Raw genomic sequence first — 21,862 nt, 5'->3', positions numbered from 1 at the left:
AGAGTTACAGTTTTGCAAGGTTGGTCATATGGAACTAGTTTGTGATAACCAGTCAGCTTTATACCTCTCCTCTAATCCAGTTTTTCATGAGAGAACAAAGCATATAGAGGTTGACTACCATTTCATCAGAGAAAAGATCCTCTCCGGTATCATCAAGACCACCTCAGTTTGCTCCAAGGATCAACTTGCAGATATCTTTACTAAATCTTTACGAGGTCCTAGGATAACATATATATGTAACAAGCTAGATGCATATGATATATATGCTCCAGCTTGAGGGGGAGTGTTAAGATAATTCTATAAGATATAGTTTAGATATACTAGTTTATCTTCTCCTATTTTCTAGTTTAGTTTCCTTAGTCAGTTTTATCTAAATCCCTAAACTTTAGGGATTGATTATGTTTTATGCCTATTTATTTTATTGTACCTATTCAGATTCAATAATAAGAAATTATTCATATTCAAGTAAGTCAAAAAATAAAATATGATGGTGATATTAATAGAAAAAGTAAATAACAAATTTGATAAAAAAAAATGTAGCAGAATGCAAATAGGGAATTCCAAAGGAAGAACAGAACACAGGATAAAATATAATTCTATACAGTGCGAGGGTATAGAGCTCAAAAAATAGAGGTAACTTTTCGTGGAACATTTTACCCTAGGGGTAACAATGGGTTTATCTACAATATACTCTATAGATAAAGTTATTTGTACTTGGAATACAACTACAATTCAATAAAATTTTCATTCAGTTTTCTCTCAAATATCTCTATCAAATCTCAACATTGGTTCAAGCAAAATACCAAATCAGTAAAGTTACAACTAGCTCACTATATAACGAGTGCAATGACAAAATGAAAGAATGACTATGAGGAAAAAATGGCTTACTAATAAGAAAAATAGATCCAATTTTAAGAACAAGACCATAAATACCTCTAGTTGTCTACGAGTGGTCCCAGATATTCTCTGCCCAAATTTTTTCAGGTTTTGAGAAATGTCATTGGTGATAGCTGCTTCCGTTAATTTTGTACTTTTTTTGATAAAGGATAGTATATCATCCTCTAGAACTCCTTTTTCCACCAACCTAGACATACTAAATTCTGAGAGCTTTTCATGAACTACTTTACACATGTCTGAGGAAGATAAAATTTCATCATCTTCATCACTGGGACAAGTCGCCTACAAAAGTATATATTATATATATATGGGAATGATACACATAACAAGAAAAAACATTATTTTCAGAAAGATACAAGAGTCCAAACAATAATGATGAAATCACATAAAACAACAAAGGCAGCTTTTAAACCTTGCTTTTAAGAAACAAACGCTCAAAATTTAATGGTTTTCCATCTTTTCCTTCCATGGCTACTGGATCCATGCCATCATCTCCATAGCAAAATTGAACAATAGAACCACCAGCATTTCTTACAGTGTAATCATAATGTAAAAACAAATCCTCTAAGGATTTCATTAATTGACGAGACATATATCCAGTGTCAGCAGTTTTAACCTGCAAAAACACAAGCAGAAAGATCATAAAACGACTTTCATTTTAATAGTTTCGTATCCAAATGAAAAACATGTAGCCCTGATTCACATGCCATTAATTATCATGGACAAAAATAATAGTCCAATCAAGTTTTTAATTAAGAATATATTATGTATAAAATAGAAACCCCACCGCCGTATCAACAAGCCCTTCTCGCCCTGCCATTGTATGGAAGAAAAACTCAGTAGCTGACAATCCACTGTAAAAGGAATTAGCAACAAATCCTTTAGCCTGCATCAATATCAGCGTGAAAGTATTCAATGTAAGAAACAACTGTGAGTTGCAACACAACCAGGGAAATATTCAAAGAAATAAATTTACAACTGTGCAGAGACAGTCAACAGAAGTCACAGAAATTGGTGCAATATTCAATAAGGATTCAAAGATATGGTGACTTATAAAAGCAAATTTATTTCAGTTACACACAAATAAATGTGGAATGGGGAATGAAGACAATAACCAACAGTGGAAATTTACTATATTGTTCATATAATAAAAGTGAAAGCAATTGATATTAAAGGCATCATGCAATAAGGATCCAACATCATGATGAAATGAACACAAACTGTTAGTACTTAAAATAACTCTCCTTTATGTGTCTGTGTGTAACTCACATCAAAGGTACATGAAGCAGTATGATCAACAAGGCTCCTCTTATTACACACCCTTTTCCTTTGGCAAAGTTGTTTCACACAGGCACATACATATACAATCATATCATCCACTAATTTCATTTAATTGCTTACACTGCTTGGTCAAATTATTCTAATCAAACCTTCCCTTCAGCATTTATGCTCATTCTACGCAACTGGTTTAACTTGCATGGATGTAACCCAAGTTTAATTGACTCAATTTTCCATCATTCTTCAAAACAGGAATTGATACTTACTCAGTTCTTATATCATCCATGCTTATTGTTGAAATTGTAGTTTAAGTTGAAAAGGAGAAAATAAATAGAAACTGACCATTCTAATACTTCTATTTATACTGATGATTAGGTCAAACATCTATATAAAACTCACCCTAATATTCTGACACTAATACACAATACAATAAGACTAAACAACCTAATCACCCTCATATTCTAACAGTATGCAGCATAATTGTTAGAGCTTAGAAGAGGACTAAGAGAGAAAGGGAATTATTCGTCCCTAGAGTTTATTGACTGTAAGGAAAAAAGTACACAAAGGAGACTACTCCTTTCACACTGGAATCTGTCCAGTTAAGAAACTAAACCAAAAATGAATATCCCCTCCCCCAGCCTAAACAGGGGCTATTTAAAGAGGATCTAAACTAACTAAATGTTACCGAAAACCTAACTAATAGGTCAAAGGATAAAATAAGTTTAATTCTTATTTGTACCCTTCTTCCTATAATACACTTTTAACTTCCTATTTGTATCTTGTTCCTGTTGTCTAACAATAATGATCTTTTCCCAGGTAACTTTTGTTCCTGAAAACATACAATGTTCTTCTGTATCAAATGGTTGAACAAATTTTTTCTTAAAATTATAGGGTTTTAGGTACCGAGGGAGGAAAAGGAAAGGAGTGGCTTCAAACAATATTCTCATGTATTCTCACACCAATCCATATTTATACTAATACTAGATCAAATACAAACTAAATATGACAATGAATCGTGAGATCAAAAGAAAACAAAGAAACCAAGGAAATAAGAAAACTCGTCCTAAAGATAATCTAAATTACTCTAAAATATAAGAGTAAATTACACTCTCCTCACCTAAGAAATATAAATATTACACTACTCTCCCATCTAAGGTTAAAAATTACAGTCTACGCCCTTAATAGATTCCAATATATGACACTTCACCCATTTTTTAAATTTTTTGGTAAAATTCTGTTAACTCCCATTACAAAAAAAAATTATTACCAAAAAAACAACCTTTAAACTAACATCCCCTCAAAGATGTAAATATTACACTACCCTCTCGTGTTAAAATAAACAATTCCTCCCATAATAAACACAAATATTTACATTTGAAGAATTTATCCCATATTTAATTATTATTTTAAAAATTATTATGAATTTTACTAAAACTAATTATATAATTAAAATAAATAGTTGTAATTATTACTTTCATAAAATAATTTTAAAGTTATCAAAATAAAAATAATAAATATATAAGTATAATAAAATCAAACACCAGTATTAAGATAGTATTTAATTAATATAGTTAATGTAATATTTTTAAAAATACTTAAATAAAATATCTTCATTATATAGTATTAATTATTAATTATATATATTAAAGGAAATATATAAGTATTAAGGTATTGTTTAATTGATGTTATTAATAAATTATTTCAATAAATATCTAAATAAATTGGTGTTTTCTGAATTCTGATAAAGTATTATTTATCAAATTTAATAAATATAATGCTAAAATATGTATATTTAAATATACAAATTTTTATATGAATATATTTATTTTGAAAATATTTTATTAGAATAAAATATTATTGTTACAAAATTTAATAATTATATATATATATATATATTAATTTATATATTATGTTATGTGTGTATATAAATTGATGTATATACATAAGTATACATATATAATTTATTTTATAATTTCTAATTTATTTGTTATTTAATGAATTAATTTAAATTTTATTATATAGTTTATATTTTTTTATCAAGTGAATGAATGACAATAAACTAAAAATATTTTAACATATATTTTAATCAAAAGTATATTTGAAAATCTTATGAATATGTTTTAGCAATTTTAAGTTAAATACTTTAAATTATATATTTTAATATAATAAGACAATGATAATATAACTCATATATATCTTTAAGGGATAAAAATGTAATTTATTCTATATTTTAACAAATAAATAGAGGATAGTGCAATACTTACGTGTCTTAGGAGAAGGGGGTGTAAATGGATCAAATTGTATATTCTGACATACAAAGAAAGAGTAGTGTAATACTCTGATTTCTAAGAGGGATAACGTCATTTACTCAAATATAATATTGATATTGATACTAGGAGATATTTTTCTAATATTTTAACAAGAACAATTTAAGTTGATAAGATTAAGATATGCAGATTTGCAATCTCAGACCAAGTTATATGTATTAGTACAGAAGAAAATTAGGAATTAAGCATGAGCGGGGATTTGGGATTGAGTTATGTTTATGATGGTAATAGAACATACAGCAGGGGTTTTTTCTCTTCTAGGGAAATGAGGAAGGCTCCGATCTATGAACCCATTTGGAGCACGACGACCACCAACTATCTGTTGACCAACACAGGCAACCATTTGACAGATATTCAAGGCAGATCCTTTGGAGCCACACTGCGTCATGATCAATGGACTATTTCTCCAGTGAAGGGTTTGCATGCAAACCTGAGAAGATTATAAAGTCGTTGACATGCAGAAATTTGTCTGAATCACATAAAGATTACTTCAGCAATAAGAAATAAATACCTTCCCTATCGCACCACGTATTCCACTTAATACATCAGAAATCTCACCCTCCAAAGATTGAGCAGCATCACAACCAGCTTTGACTTTTAGTTTTCCTTTATTGAATTCTTCTATATGACCATCACATTTCCCATAACCAACTGAAATTGTTTCATCTTTCCTTCTGATCAGTGTCTCTTTTGGCTGGACATCTTCAATGCCTATCGAGAACCCATGATTGCCTATCCATCGCGCACTACATCCAAGTAAAAAAGATTGTTTTATGAAGCTCCTAAATCCACCCATCCAAATGCAAAATACAATATTACAATATGCATAAAGTAACAGCTTCTAACAGAAATTCTACTTTAGCAGCATTTTTGTTTTAACAAGGTTCCACCCCTCCCTTTGGATGAAACTAGTGCTCACTTTGGGCACTGATGCTACCCTCCGTGCAAGTGCTTTCCCCTGCAAAATCAGTTTGATTTTGCAAAGGCAGATCAGACAGCATAGCTCAAGCTTGCTTTGATCCACCATTCCAAGGTTACTTTAAAAGCATAATTTTAAAGATACAGTATTTCTTTAATCTAATTCATAACATTTTGCACTTAACTGTCATAAGGCAGACATCACTACTATCAACCATAAAGCGGACATATTTACCTCAATTTAGCCAAACGATTCATGCAAGATGCAGCAGCATGTGCTTTATAGTCTCTCAGTAGCACACAGAACAGTCCATCCTTATTGCCATTTCCTGAAATCATGCAAACCGAAGCAGGACATCATCATAGTTGCAAAAACATGAAGCCATTTAGGGTAAAACTAGAGTCTTATAACAAACTAAGCACACGAGGGTGTTAAAAATAAACTAGATCACAAACCCAGACTTTCTTAAAGAATCACTGCAGTAATATTAATGGTTAGTTGATATAAATTATCAGAACTAAGAAAATTAGATAATTAGATCTATGGAACTGAATACTTTCCAGCTGTAAGTTCTATCTGATTTCTCACATTTCCATATAAAATTCTTTCCTTATCAGTCTACATAGGAGTGATTAGTGATACGACATATGGGACACAAGTTGCCTTTTGTTTCATTTCCATCCAAATGGTCACTAAATAGTTAAATAAATTGAAAAATACCCCAGCCTGCAACATTTTCTGCTTTCCCAATTTGTTGTAACTCTCATCAAGCCACTAAACTGTATACCCAACTTCAAACAACTTGAGGAAAGATTAAGAACAGGAATTATTTCTTGACAGATACATAGTAGTCAATCCCGGATAGCGGCGCGGAGCGGCCGACCCTAAAACTGGGATAGCGGGATGACGCGGAGCGGGATAACCGCTATTTAAATATTAATTTATATATATTAAATAATTAATAATATATATATAAAAGCTAAAAAAACAAAAAAATAACTCTAAATTCATGCATTAAACATTTTTAATAATTAAAAGTTCATAGTACTCAAACAATACATAATATAAAATGTCTCCAAAACAAAGTGTTAAAGCTCTAAGTAAGTAAAAAATTAAACATTATAATCAGAAATTAAAAATATCAGAAATTAAAAACAAAATTTGTTGAATTAAATTTAATCAGAAATTAAAAATAAAATTAGCTGAATTAAATTTAATCAGAAATTAAAAATAAAATTTGTTGAATTAAATTTAATCAGAAATTAAAAATAAAATTAACTGAATTAAATTTAATCAGAAATTAAAAATAAATTTTTCTGAATTAAATTTAATTAGAAATTAAAAATTAAATTTGCTGAATTAAATTTAATCAGAATTTAAAAATAAAATTTGTTGAATTAAATTTAATCAGAATTTAAAAATAAAATTTGTTCAATTAAATTTAATCAAAAATTAAAAAAAAAATCAGTTGAAATAATTTAATAAATAATTAAAAAAAAATATGTTGCATGTTGCATAAAAGACAGAACCAAGGAGAATAGGGGAATAGAAGAAGACAAACGCGAGTCGGAGGAAGAAGAATAGAAGACAAACGCGCGTCGGAGCTTGCGGCCACGTCGGAGCTGCGTCGGACCTGGAGGCTCGTCGGAGTCGGAGGTGCGTCGGAGCCGGAGTTCGTCGGAGCTGCACGCGATCGCCAGAGAAGAAGAAACAGAGAGGGAGAGACAAGCCGAGGTGTTTGTTTTGGATGAGTCTGAAATTGCGAGAGGGAAGGGATGATTAGGGCAAAAAAAGCCCATTGAAAAGACTGACTTACCCTTAATGAAGGGTAAGTCTGAAATCGCGCCCGCGAATCCGCGATTTGGGCCGCTCCGCTACGCCTCCGACGCGGCCGCTCCAGCCGCTACAGAAATCCGCCACGCGACAGCAGCCACATTGCGGGGTGAGGCCGCTCCGCTCCGGAGCGCCGCGATAGCGGCCGCTCCGGCCGCTATTGACTACTATGGACAGATATATGCATGTAATATAAATTTCAACCTCAAATTTAAGGAAATCTACATTCATACAATCTTCTTTAGCACACAATATGAAATGATATAAACAAGTAAAGGTAAATATAGAGTAACTAACCTAAAGTAGACTTTCCAACTTGTCCAGAGATCAACTCACTATTACGAAAATAGACAAACCCATCATTCGGACACAATGATTTCAATTCTCTTTTCCCCTTATCAACTCTTGTGTACATTTCCTTCTCAATAACAGTAAGATTCACATAGACTCTCATATTTGCATGCGGCCGCAGTATAATACTAAATAACTGCTTACCACTCCAAAGTTCAACTGGCTGCAAAGAATAATTGCAGTAAGAAAATATATACATTTGACCTTATAAATTAGTAAAATGAATGACTTCTTGTGACAAATTAGTAATATAGATTAATCAGCTGAATCGCATATTCGCTCAAACACATTAAGAAAACGAAATCTTTGTTTATCTCTTTTAACACGTAAGTCTCGGCACATTTATTCATTTGAACAACTTATTATAAACGTTTATAGCATCAATCCAACCATTAGATTGAACTTTTGACTTAGTCAATATTTCATTTCAACACTATTTTAACCAATAGTATTATTTTTAAATAACATGTGTTGATTACTTGATTATCACATTAAATACATAGTTATGATATTTATGAATGTTTAAGTCATGTGATTTGTTCAAAATTTGATATGCTACATAATCGAGATGATATATTATTCGATGCCTATATTGGTTTGCATATTATAAAAAGTTATTCAAAGGCCTCAGTAAGCAAAACTTACTCCAAGAGTAAGTGGATACCTTCCTTTCAGATACTCAGATGGATATACACACTCAATAAAATGGCTAAACAAGTAAGTGAATCTAGTGCATGTCACGTTTATAAGCTCCAACTCTCACCTTAACAATTGCAGGAGTTGGCAAATCAACAGGATCCATGCCATCCCCTATGTATGAGCAAATAAGTGAAAAGGTAGAACGATCATAAAAAGTATCTTTCCTGGTTATTAGAAAGGAAGAGGTTAAAAAGTCTTGAGTAGAAGCAACTAGAATTTCGCCATTTTTTGGTGTGCACAAATTGTTTTGCACCTGAAAAGAAACAAAATCCCAGAAAAATAAAATGAAGCTAAGAAGTTCCTCAAATACTTAAAAATACACTAAATTGAACAAATCACGCAATATTAAAAGTTGTGAATAATATAGTTGAACCAAAATCTTCTAATCCTAGAGCATGCTGGTATTTTTAGAAATATTATAAATTGGAAATATTACAATGTATATTGTAATTCTAGTGCTTGTTTGTACTTCTGACTCAAATCATAAATAAGAGCCTCTACTATGTAATTCACACATGGAATTCAACATGTCAGCCATGTCTCTTGTTTTTCTCTCTAAGCAGAGCAATAAGAAGATCATAGCAGAAGGAAAGAGACAAATGAAAGCCCCATAAAAGGAATAACACAGCAGAGCAATAAGAGGATCATAGCAGAAGGATTCATAATTAAATTCTTTTGAGTTTTGACAAAATAAAATACACAATAACAACTGGAACAAAGAACATTATAGATAGTCAACATGCAATCCTATTATCCTAAATGACAAAGAGATCCAATGATTTACCCCCATCAACAAAATAGCCTCTGCACGTGCCTCCTCAGTCTGTGGGACATGTAAGTTCATCTCATCACCATCAAAGTCAGCATTATATGGGTTACATACCGATTCATTGAATCTTAAGGTTCTCCAAGGCATAATCTTTGCCTACATGTGCAATATTAAAGATTAATGAATGTCATCCGATTCCAAGTTTGGCACTATTCAACATTTCAGTTTCAACAAATTACCCTGTGACACATTATTGACATCCGATGCAAGCTTGGCTGTCTATTGAAAAGAACAACGTCTCCATCTTCCAAATGGCGATCAACAATATCACCAATCCTTAATTCATCTGCAGCAAGCTTCCTACAACGAACTTTCAAGGACCTGCAAATAGCAATAGGCTATAAAATGTTGTAAAATTAAATAAAATTGGCTTGAGAGCTCCACAAAGCAGGCAGTGAAATAGTACAAACCATGAATGACCTCCATCACGTTTAAGCATCCTCGCACCAGGATACTTATCAGGACCATTCCTAACACACTGTCTCAACTTTTCTATGTTGTGATGTGTAACACGCTCAGGATAAGTCAATATACGAGCCATATGAATGGGTACTGCAACCTAGAGCAAATGAGAAAGTTAGGAGACATAAACATGAACCTTGAAAAATGGAGGGAACCTCCTTGTGTTATTGTTTTTATGAGATTTATAGTGACAGTAACTAGTCTCTCAAGAAAAATACATACAAATATTTCTATTCTTCAGGTTGAATGCCTAGTGTGTTATCTAAAGGATAGAAAGTACTTATAATAACTGACAAGCTTTAACGCCAAACCTCAGTAATCTTCAGATTAGGATCCGGTGAAATAACCGTCCTGCCAGTATATTCAGAACGTTTCCCAGATAAGTTGTTACGGATACGTCCCTGCTTCCCTTTCATGCGCTGAACAAGACCAGCCAATTGCTTGGCTGATTGCAAAAAGAATGGTATACCACGAACATCACTATTTATAAATTGAGCAACTTCGTATTGAAGCGTATCCCAACCAACCTAAATCAAAATCATCAAAGCATTACCTCATGGAACAAAAAGAAAAAAAATAAAATAGAGCAAATAAATGTGAACAATCCCGAGCAAACATCAAAACAAGCCTCTAGAATGTATACAATTCAAATAAACATTATATTAGAATCAAATTCTAATGCGTAATATTATACAAGACCTAGCCTTGGCATTATATGAGTTCAAACAAATTTTATAAAAATAGAAATTATAATGAATCAACCATGACATGTGGTTCAGTTAGTAAACTGAGGTGCAAGGATTCAAATTCCACTAGACGCACCTCATGACCGAGGTAAAATGCCTGAGCCCAAAAAGGAATCCATCCCACACACAGGGCATGTAGACAACTTGTAGATAGTATACTAGAAAAAGGATAATTACAAAAGACTAAGTCTAATATACATATACTGCATGGTAATGCTTAAAAAACAAATGAAAGAACCACTTATGAGCATATAATCTATCATAAAAACTGCTCTTCTGTATATGCAGTTTATATTAACATAAAGAATAAGAAAATATTAAACTTTAACTGAAGCTTGACTCTGATCACTCAAGATGGAACTATACCTGAAATTTAGATGAAACACTTGATTCTTGTAATTCCTGGCGCAAAACAGCATTTGCTTGGATTATGTTCTTAAGCCTCTCTGTTATGTCATTTTCATTGCTGCAATAAATGAAGACAAAAACCATAGGCATTGGTTATTATTATCAGAAGTGGAAGAAATCATTCTTCTTCTTATTATTCAAATGATTGGTCTAGTACATAAATAGGTAAAACAGGGAAATAAAAAAGGAAACAAATAATAGGCAATTCCTATAATTAAATAGTAATCCCTATAAATCAGTAACAACAATAAAGAATAAATCATAGATCCTAATCCCTGAAATTCTACAACATAATAATATCCCATAAATTTTGGGATTTCTATCCAACACTCCCCCTCAAGCTGGTGAATAGATGCTAGTCATTCCTAGCTTACTAATATTAGACTCAAAATCTGACTTCAACAAAGCCTTTGTCAGCAGGTCTGCTTCTTGTAATTTGGTTGGAACATAATGTAGAGAAAATGTACCATTTTCCATTTCTGACTTGATGAAGTTTCTGTCAATTCTTACATGTTTCATCCTGTCATGTTGCACTGGGTTATGTACTATGTTTATGGCTGACTTGCTATCACTGTACAGTTTCACAGGCTCTTGAAGGGGAATAAATAAATCATGTAATAATCTTTTTATCCAAATCATTTCACAAACTCCTTGAGCAATTGCTCTATATTCAGCCTCTGCACTGCTTCTTGCAACAACCGATTGTTTTTTATTTCTCCATGTCACTAGGTTTCCCCATACTTTTGTACAGTATCCTGTGGTAGATTTTGAATCTTCAATTGAACCTGCCCAATCAGCATCTGCAAAACACTCTACACTTCTGTGTTCATTTTTTCTGAACAGTAATCCCTTTCCAGGAGTACTTTTGAGATAACGAAGAATCTGATTTACAACATCCAAATGCCTCTTCCTAGGAGAATGCATAAATTGACTTACCACACTAACACTGTAGGCAATATCTGGTCTAGTGAGAGATAGGTAGATTAGTTTTCCTACAAGGCGTTGATATCTCTCCTTTTCAACTAGAGGATCATCTTCAATAATCTCGTGCTTCCAATTTCGATCTAGGGGAGTTGTTGCAGGTCTACACCCCAGTTTCCCTGTTTCTCGAAGCAAATCAAGAGTGTACTTCCTTTGTGAGATGAAAATACCTTTCTTGCTTCTAGCTATTTCCATCCCAAGAAAGTATTGAAGCTGCCCAAGATCTTTAACCTTGAATTCTGCTTGCAAACAACTTTTGAGATTGTCAATTTCTTGATTGTCATCACCTGTGATTACCATGTCATCTACATAGACAATAAGAATAGCCCTTCTTTCATCTTTGGATTTTTTTACAAAAAGGGTGTGGTCTGCTTGGCTTTGAACATAGCCAAGTTGTTTCATAGCAGTGCTGAATCTTGTGAACCAGGCCCTTGGGGACTGTTTCAGTCCATACAGGGACTTATTTAACCTGCACACAACATCATTATTTTCTCCTTCAAATCCAGGGGGCAATTTCATATAAACTTCCTCCTCCAACTTCCCATTCAAGAAAGCATTCTTCACATCTAATTGGTGTAGTTTCCAATCCAGATTTGCTGCAAGAGAAATGAGAATTCTAATAGAATTAAGTTTTGCAACTGGTGCAAATGTTTCTTCATAATCTATACCATGGGTTTGGATATAGCCTTGGGCCACTAGCCTCGCCTTATACCTGTCTATCTTCCCATCTGCACCCATTTTTGTGGTAAATATCCATCTGCAGCCCACAACTTTCTTCTCCTTGGGCAGCTTGACAATATCCCAGGTCTTATTTTCTTCTAGTGCAGCCATTTCCTCTAGGACAGCAGCTCTCCATTTTTCGTCTTTAAGAGCATCAAAGACAGTGTTTGAGATCTGAACTCTATCCAATTCTGTAACAAAAGCTCTATATCTCGGAGATAGGTTAGAATATGTGAGGAAATTTGATATAGAATGCTTTGTACAAGATCTAACTCCTTTTCGTAATGCAATAGGCAAGTCAAATTCATCCATAGTATCATTTTCAACATTAAGATTTTCAACTGCACAATTACCTTCAGTGTTACAGTCTATTGCTTCCACATGATTTGGCTCCAAGTCTGAAGATTGACCTTGCAAAGGAACATTATGTCTCCTAGTGTAGAATTTTGGAAAAAATTTGAACTCATTTTGAGTCCTCTTTTCTAATTCTCCCCCTTGACTGGTTATTGGTGTAGATTCTATTTCAGATTCTTTTTGTATAGGTTCAGGTAAAGGAAGAGAAATTGGAAGAGAGATGGAAGGATCCCAATGATGAGGTTCAATCATATTCTCCCCCTGAAACGAATCATTGTGAAAGAAAGGTTGATTTTCAAGAAAAGTGATATCACATGATATGTAGAACCTTTTGGATTTTGGGCAGTAACATTTGTACCCTTTTTGTGTGGGAGAATAGCCAAGGAATATACATTTATGAGATTTTGGATCCAGTTTTCCTCTTGTAGGACTTGAGTTATGAACAAAGACTGTACACCCGAATATTTTTGGTTGAATAGACTCCAACATTCTGACTAAAGGAAAAAAACTTTTTAGACAGTTAAGAGGGGTTAAAAATTGGAGAGGTTTGGAGGGAAGACGATTGATAAGATAGGTAGCAGTTAACACAGCTTCTCCCCAAAAATGGTTGGAAACATTTGTGGTGAACATAAGAGAACGAGCAACCTCCAAAATGTGCCGATTTTTTCTTTCAGCAACCCCGTTTTGTTGCAGGGTATGATTGCAAGAACTTTGATGGAATATGTCATGTTCCTGTAGGTAACCATTAAGATCATTAGAGAAGTATTCCCGCCCATTATCAGTACGAAGGATGTGAATTGAGGAGCCAAAAATATTGGTGACAAGTTTATGAACCTGTTTAAAGGTTGTGCTGGCTTCAGATTTTTCTTTCAAGAGGTACACCCAACACACACGAGTATGGTCATCTATAAAGGTGATAAACCATCTAGCTCCATTTATGTTAGGAATTCGAGAAGGACCCCATATGTCACTATGAATGAGGTGGAAGGGTTGTGATGGTTGATAGGGATGAGAGGGATAATTAGTTCGAGATTGTTTTGCAAGAATGCAATGTTCACACCTAAAAGAAGAAATATTTTTATTGATGAATAAATCTGGATACAAGTGTTTCAAATAATTGAAATTAGGGTGACCAAGACGATTGTGCCATAGAAAAACATTTGAATCTGACACGGTTGATAGGGAGATGGTTTGAGGAGAATCCGACTTTGATGGTGAATTAGATACAAAGTACAGACCATTATGTTCCTTAGCACTGCCAATCATCATCTCCGAAGACAAATCCTGAAAAATACAGTGAGAAGGGTAAAAAATTATTGCACAATTTAGATCTTTAGTCAATTTACTGGCAGATATGAGACTGTATTTTAATTCAGGAACATAAAGGACAGATTTTAGTTTTAGTCCTGACAGGTTTAAGTCACCAGTACCAGCTACCATTGATGAATTACCGTCAGCTACTGTAATAGTAACACCTTTATCAGCTTTCTTGTATGACGTAAAGTCAGCCAATGACCCTGTCATATGGTCAGTAGCTTCGGAATCTAGGATCCATTCTCCTGTATTTTCCTGTCTAGACAAGAAAGAAAACTGACCATTACCTTTGTGAGCAATGTTTGCTGTAGAGTTTGCTAGTGCAGAAGCTTCAGGTTTGAGTTGAGAGAGTAGGTTCTTTAGCATATCCATTTGCTCATCAGAAAAAATAGCAGAATATTGCTTCTTTAAATCTGCAAAAGATTCAGCAACATTAACAGAGGCAGCAGCTTTGCGCTGACTTCTAGGTTTCCAATCTGCAGGTTTTCCATGAATGAGCCAGCATGTCTCCTTGGTGTGGTAAGGTTTTTGGCAATGATCACACCATGTCTTGGCCTCTTTAGGACGGATAGTCTTTAGATCATTTTTCCGAGACACAAGAGCTGAGTTTAGATGAGGATCCTCAATTGTAGGATTGTTTTGCAACATCACTTTCCTCCTGAGGATCCTCAATTGTAGGATTGTTTTGCAACATCACTTTCCTCCTACTTTCTTCTCTTCTAACCATGGCAAAGGCTTCCTTGAGAGTTGGTAGTGGTTTGAGGCCAAGGATCCGTCCCCTAACTTCATCTAATTCTTTTGTAAGTCCCTGAAGAAAATCAAATACCCTTTCTTTTTCCAGCATTTGGTCATACAACAATTTATCCTCAGAACATTTCCATGAAACAGTATAGAACAAGTCCATTTCTTGCCATAACTCTACCAACATATTAAAATACTCGGTTACAAATTTGTTACCTTGTTGAGTATTACGCAAAGCTGACCTTATTTCAAAGCATTGGGATGAGTTTTGGAGGTCTGAGTACATCTCCTGAACAGTGGTCCATATTTCATGGGCAGTTTTGCAGAAAAGGTAAGTTCTGCCAATTTTAAGTTCCATTGAGTTTATCAACCAAGCCATGACAATGGAGTTCTCTGCATCCCAGTTACTGTAGGAAGGATCAGTCATTGGTGGAGCTGCAGAAGTCCTTGTAAGATAGCCCATTTTTCCTTTCCCTTTGATGACAAGAAGGACCGACTGGTACCATTCTTGAAAGTTTAACCCATTTAATTTGTGTTGGGTTATTTGAATTGAGGGGTTTAGGTCAATAGGTTGGAAGGATGAAGCCATATGGGCTGGGTTGTTTAGGTTTCTATTGGAAGGCGAAATATTTTCTGGTGTGGATGGTTGTGTGGGTGGCGCATCAGCCCTGAAACTTTATTGAATTTTCATCTACGATGAAGAAGAATTGGCTCTGATACCATATTATCAGAAGTGGAAGAAATCATTCTTCTTCTTATTATTCAAATGATTGGTCTAGTACATAAATAGGTAAAACAGGGAAATAAAAAAGGAAACAAATAATAGGCAATTCCTATAATTAAATAGTAATCCCTATAAATCAGTAACAACAATAAAGAATAAATCATAGATCCTAATCCCTGAAATTCTGCAACATAATAATATCCCATAAATTTTGGGATTTCTATCCAACAGTTATTATCATTTTCTATGAGTTTTTGGAGTTGAGGGAAAAAGAGCAGGGGGTCAGGAATCCCCCTAAAACAAAAGAAAGAGCGAAGAGAAATGGTAGAAATACAAGCTTTATATCATTAGAGTTCTCTAGTCCCTCAAAACATGGGCCAAAGAGGAACCTTTTGGAACGCCATGTGTATAATCATACATGGAAGCATAAAAAAATAATCCTATCCCAAATAATATTCACATGTAAAGACCAGTGGCTGAAAATTCTGGAATTTCATACTAATTATACACTACACACTTGCTGTTGAGAGGAACATCTCCCCTATGGTGGAAGCTGAAATATGGTATTTTATATTTCCAACCTGATAACACAAAACCTATGGGCTTGAAACGCCAAAAATGCACAGACCTATTCATTTAATTATAATGAAATTTAACTTAATCATGAAAAATAGATGCAGCCAAAAAAAAAAGACTACAGATCACTTGATCACAGAGATTTTAATACCCTGCCCAACAACCAACTATTTAGGGCACTTATAAATAACTGAACCCACTCACTCATTATAATTGAATTCACCGTAATGAAAATCAGTTTATCAGTTGCAAATTTTGTTGCTCTATCTCTCTCAAAAATCAATCAATAATTATACACTTCCTGAAATAATTACAAATTATGATTACAAGGAAGATGACATTTTCAAAGTACATGATCTAGACACTCAGATCTGAGTTAATCCATACTCCTATTTCCAACAACTCCAATACCTTGCTGCCCATTGCTTAGAGGTTAGAAGTATAGCTGAAGATAAAAGTGAATTCAGAAACAGAGAGATTTGAGAGTAGAAATGGGGAGGGAATCAAAACTATATGCTGAAACAGAAACAGCATTAGCAGTTGGCTAGTTAGAACTTAGAACTGAATTATAACAGAAACCAGCTGTGAGATTCTAGACCTAGCTGACAGCAATTACATGAGAGGTTTTACATGAGGTATCATAAGCTAAAAGATAACAAAAAATCATACTGCCACGTGTACATTCTATTATGCTCTCCCACTAATGTTTCCTCCTTAGTCCTTACAGCTAGCTAGCAGCATTCCTGCTTACTTTCACATCTCATAAACACATAAATTCCCTGGGACCAAGACCCTAGCCCACTCTACTTTTCCTTCTCTTATACACACGTTTCATATGACCATCAAAGATCACATGATGTTAATGAAGGGAGGAAATTACATAAATACAGCCAAACTGACATTACCTCAGCGATTCATCCATTACAACTGAAGGTCGAATAGCTATAGGTGGTACAATAATGTTTTTTATTATGAGTCTCTCTGGTCTTTCAGCAACATAAAGTAATTCACAGTCCTACAACCAAACGTAAAAAAAAATGTTCAGCTTGAGAGGAAAATATACCTCTGCATAGCATTAATGATTTCCACAAAATAGCAGATAATATAATACCCTCTTAAAAAGAAAAACCAGAGGAAAATCAATCCAAAAGCACACACATATAAATATAAATATAAATGTCCACCTCGTCAGTCATCCTTTTAAAAAGGGAAAGAACTTGGAAAGGGTTAAGAAATTGGGTAGCCACATTGGCGGTTGTCCTAGAGTCTTTTGTACGAGAAAGTGCTAATTCAAGCTCTTCAATAATATCATTTCTACATTTTGAGCAATCATGCATGATGGTCAGGGAACCCGGAACCTTCTTTACTGAACCTGTATCACAATAGACATCACAAATATCATCTTACAGATGTAAAAAGTGCATATCTTAATATGCATATGAAAGGCAATCACATTTAATCCTCACCCACAAAATTCTTAGCTATTAGTGTCAATATTTCCCCTCTTAGAACAAGAGGGTAATTTTCTACTGAATTGGGAGAGTAAAAAATGGTTTTATTCATGCCATATGTGGTGATGATCAGTTCAACAAAATGGGGGTCTTGAAGCAACATGCTCCTGTAATAGAAGCTTAACTAACTGTTGTTGAGCCAGTGTTAGCACATAGCTCATACAAAGTTAAGAAGAGAACATTCGGAATCCATATGATAAAGTATCAACAAAGCACCAAAAAGAAAAAGGATAGTGATTAAAAATAAAAGGTTTATCACAGGTTGTTGCACCATATGCTTTGTTCTCATTGCCAACAATAATTCAAGGGATTCGTGATGGACAATAAAAAAATTAGTTTATTAATAGCCAAGAACAAATCAACAAGAGCAAAAAGAAAATAAATATTTTACTAAGATTCAATTTATGATATATCCTTAAAAATGGAATTGAAACCAAAAATGTGGAAGCAATTATGTTTCTGCCAAATACAGAAATCAAGTCACCAAAACACAGCCTTTAAACAAATTCAAACAATAAAGTTGTTTGAATAGAGAATAATGAAACAAACCGTTGACATATCCACATCTTGGGCAATTCACAACTTTGCTACAATCTTTAATTATACGAAGTTTCACAAAATCAGACTTATCCAGATCACTCCTTTTGGAACTTCTCATTCTCTTCAAATGTTTTCTACAGGTATCTTCGTCAAGGAGAATCCGAGCACAGCCCTGTTAAAATAGAATGTCAAAGAGTATGACATACAAACTTGTACATGGATTTTTATGCTCTATAACATAAATTTTGAATGTATTATAACCTCTATTCTTTTGCTTTTTGCCAATTTTGTATATCTCTAGAAATAATACATTTCTTAGACAAAAAACTAATTATGAATAAATTATTTTATAAATTGATGAAAGTGACAGACCACAAAAGCCTGAATTAAACAAACTCAAATTGGAATTAAAAGAGCAAAACTTGTATTTTCAAAGAAAATGGATAAATTAAGTCTGTTCTTTTGTTGTTGTACATGGGGGCTCAAATCTCAAACTATGTGGGGGAGCATACAAGAAACACATGAAAGAATTGTATACCTTACAAATGCACTTCAGTATTTCCACAATGGCACTTAAATATCCAACATTGAAAACAGGAAGGGCAAGGTGTAAGTATCCAAAGTGCCCAGGACAGTCATGAAAGTTCCCATGGCATGTTGCACAGACAAGATTCTTATTAGCAGGGCCCTGAATTAAAAAAAAAATGCATTTTTAGCATTATGTGCAGAAAAAGAGCAGAAACATGAGCATTAGAAAAGAAAAATATATAATCAAACAGATTAAATAAACAGATTCCATCAACCAAGAGTCACATATAAGCCCATGTCCAATAACTTTGTCTATAAATACCCATTACTAAATTGAATTAGCAATTTCTTTATCCGTATAGCACACCCAATCACAAAGAAAATATACCACCATAGGCCACTTTCCAAATCCTAATATACAACTGTTGCATCCGTCATCTCATCACAATGTCCACCAAAATAAAGACCAATTGCATCATTGTTCAAAATCATAAACAACTCCAAATTCATGCCAGACCCCATACACAAGGCTAATTTTAATCCTATATAGTACGATGAAACAATGTAGCAAGATGATCACATCAAAATCTAAAATGCAACAAAAACAAGCCCAAGTATCAACAACACTAAAACAAACATAAGCAGAATTCAAAAAGTGTGGAAAAGGGGATTAAAGCGTACCATGCGAGGATCCAACAAGCCACCATGGATAGGCTTTTTAAGGGAATCATAGTAGGAGCCTTTATAAACTTGAACTTCACCTATTTTGCTTATATCCGACTCTGATAACGAAGAGAACTTCATGTTCTTACTGCAATAAACAAAGTAACAATCTCTTATGAACCGTTAGTGAATCAAAGTTAATGTGTGGTAATAAGAAAAGAGAAACAAATAAGTACTGACATCCTGCGTGGCCCTGCATCCTCGAGGAACGGTTCCTTCGTGAAGGTTATGCCTTCGGTTCTCGCCCTATTCATCTCTTCTTCTTGCTGAGAACAGTGTAGAAAGGGTTTTGCTGAGAACAAAAACCCCTAAACTGTAAAACCCTACAGAGCAGATAACTAGAATGTTTTAAAAGCAACGGCAAACAGAAGCGACAGTTTCCGAGAGGCGGCAGCAGAGGATTAAAGGATCACACAAGCGCGGGTTACCCATAACAATTTTAAGCTATTGATCCGTAGTACAAGTTTATCTAATTATAAAATAAAATATAATTTAACAATCTAAAAGATTAAAAAAATTTATCCATTAATATCTATTTATATATATAAATATATATATATATATATATATATATATATATATTATATCTAGATAATTATCCATAATGTTATAATGTTTATTTATAACTAGTGGAGTCGAGGCACTTCGTGTCTCTATTAAAAATAAAATTAAAATTAAAATTAAATAATAAAAGTATATTAATCTAATTGATATTATGATTAATCTATTAATTTTAAGTTCTTAAATTTGATTAAAAAATATTTTTTCTAATTTTTTAAAATCAAAGGTATAATGGTCAAAAATAGTGGAGACCAAGGTAGTTACTGAAAAAGGTATCCCCTTTCCTACAATTTTGACCGCGAAATGCATGCCTTCACAAGCAACAACCGTTGGAGAAGTAAAGCCTCGACAGTTCTAGAGGAGTATGATATGATGTAAACATGATTAGGTCTTTATTAGTAATTTTTAATATATTCTATCTGCAAAATTAGTAAAAGATAGAGATTAGATAAAGTTAGTTTGGAGGATTAGTTATAATCAGTTGCTATATAATGCAATATGATCTCGCAATTAGAAAAAGAAAAGGATATAATTCATTCATTCCCCGACTTGTATTCTCCTCTTTCCCTCATTCAATAATACTGTCATTCAGATTCTTTTCTTTTTGTGGAATCCCTATTTTCTACTAGTTCTTCGAATTCTCATTGAATTCCTAGTTCTATTCTTAACATTGGTATCAGCCAAGATGATTCATGGTTGTAACCCGTAACCAGCACAGCATGGCAGACATGGAAGAACGATTGGAGACCAAGCTATCTTTACAGATTGATAAGCAAATAATGCAACTCGCAAACACGATTTAAGATTCCTTATCTGAGGCGTTATCGCAGAAAATGGAAGACCTATTCAAGACTCCATTTGATTCAAGAAGCCACTCACCTTCCTTTAGCAAAAACTCCAATGAAAGGCTCAAAGCAATATTCTTGTGGGACACGACTTGCAAAAATCAATTTTCTGCGATTCAATAACAAAAACATCAATCAATGGATGTACCAATGCGAAAATTACTTCTTGATTGATGCCACACCTAAGGATGTAAAGGTTCGATTAGCAATTGTTCACCTTGAAGGCAAAGCCTTATAGTGGCACACGACAATTTCCAAGAATATGGCAAATCAACAACCTTCATAGGAGGAATATACGAAGATGTTGCAGGATTGATTTGGAGATGTCTGCGATGATCCCATGGCAAAACTTATGAAGTTAAGGCAAGAAAAAGGGGTTGATGAATATCATGAGGCTTTTGATGCAATAATTTCCAGATTAGACTTAACAGAAGAGTACTCGTTAAGTTGCTTTCTGGGACGACTCAAACAAGAAATCCAAATGATGGTATGCATGTTTAGGCCTAATAGTGTTCGGAGAGCATTCTCACTGCCAAAGATGTATGAGACCTCACAACCCCAAGGACCAATTGCGATTGCCTCAAAGCCCTTTTCTTTGAATTCAAGAAACAACAAGAACGTTGTGAATTCAAAACCATTGTTGCCCACACCTACAAATTAGGTCAAGTACAATCAGCCAGAACTTACCTCGAATAGAGCAAAGCCTTATAGAAATTTGACTCCAGTGTACATGGTTGATAGGAGATCAAAGGGACTATGTTACTCCAGTGATGAACCACACTCACAGGCTCATAGCCTTACACACAAAAAGCTACAACTACGTGTTATTGAATTGGAAGAAACATCAAATGAACCACCACTCGAGGAAGAACTGCATGGTTCAGATTCAACTGACGTTGGTCAACCACAATTTTCAATACATGCCTTGACAGGCATCCCCAACTTCAAAACTATGCGAATTACTGGTAACTACAATAAGAAACCCTTGCATATTC

At 33.9% G+C, this 21,862-nt stretch overlaps 1 protein-coding gene across 1 annotated transcript in view; it reads right to left on the bottom strand.

The window, feature by feature from the left end:
* NRPC1 (nuclear RNA polymerase C1) overlaps positions 1 to 19,898 on the bottom strand; it is a 29,046-nt gene extending 9,148 nt beyond the window's left edge. The window contains exons 1-19 of the mRNA XM_020379985.3: positions 19,642 to 19,898; positions 19,420 to 19,549; positions 18,749 to 18,898; positions 18,220 to 18,382; positions 17,344 to 17,531; positions 17,065 to 17,174; positions 10,708 to 10,807; positions 9,907 to 10,122; positions 9,544 to 9,692; positions 9,313 to 9,454; positions 9,089 to 9,229; positions 8,369 to 8,557; positions 7,552 to 7,768; positions 5,656 to 5,749; positions 5,014 to 5,248; positions 4,741 to 4,932; positions 1,685 to 1,783; positions 1,310 to 1,513; positions 934 to 1,179 (exon numbers count right to left, since the gene is read on the bottom strand). Of these exons, the coding sequence (XP_020235574.2) occupies positions 934 to 1,179; positions 1,310 to 1,513; positions 1,685 to 1,783; positions 4,741 to 4,932; positions 5,014 to 5,248; positions 5,656 to 5,749; positions 7,552 to 7,768; positions 8,369 to 8,557; positions 9,089 to 9,229; positions 9,313 to 9,454; positions 9,544 to 9,692; positions 9,907 to 10,122; positions 10,708 to 10,807; positions 17,065 to 17,174; positions 17,344 to 17,531; positions 18,220 to 18,382; positions 18,749 to 18,898; positions 19,420 to 19,549; positions 19,642 to 19,715 (3,039 nt within the window). The 5' untranslated portion in view covers positions 19,716 to 19,898. The remainder of the gene's footprint in view (positions 1 to 933; positions 1,180 to 1,309; positions 1,514 to 1,684; positions 1,784 to 4,740; positions 4,933 to 5,013; positions 5,249 to 5,655; positions 5,750 to 7,551; positions 7,769 to 8,368; positions 8,558 to 9,088; positions 9,230 to 9,312; positions 9,455 to 9,543; positions 9,693 to 9,906; positions 10,123 to 10,707; positions 10,808 to 17,064; positions 17,175 to 17,343; positions 17,532 to 18,219; positions 18,383 to 18,748; positions 18,899 to 19,419; positions 19,550 to 19,641) is intronic.
* Positions 19,899 to 21,862: the final 1,964 nt, after the last annotated feature.

This window comes from Cajanus cajan, chromosome 9 (genome assembly GCF_000230855.2).
Source record: "Cajanus cajan strain Asha chromosome 9, NIPB_CcT2T_4, whole genome shotgun sequence".
NCBI classification, from domain to species: Eukaryota; Viridiplantae; Streptophyta; class Magnoliopsida; order Fabales; family Fabaceae; genus Cajanus; species Cajanus cajan.
This window is presented reverse-complemented; position numbering and strand designations above follow the sequence as displayed.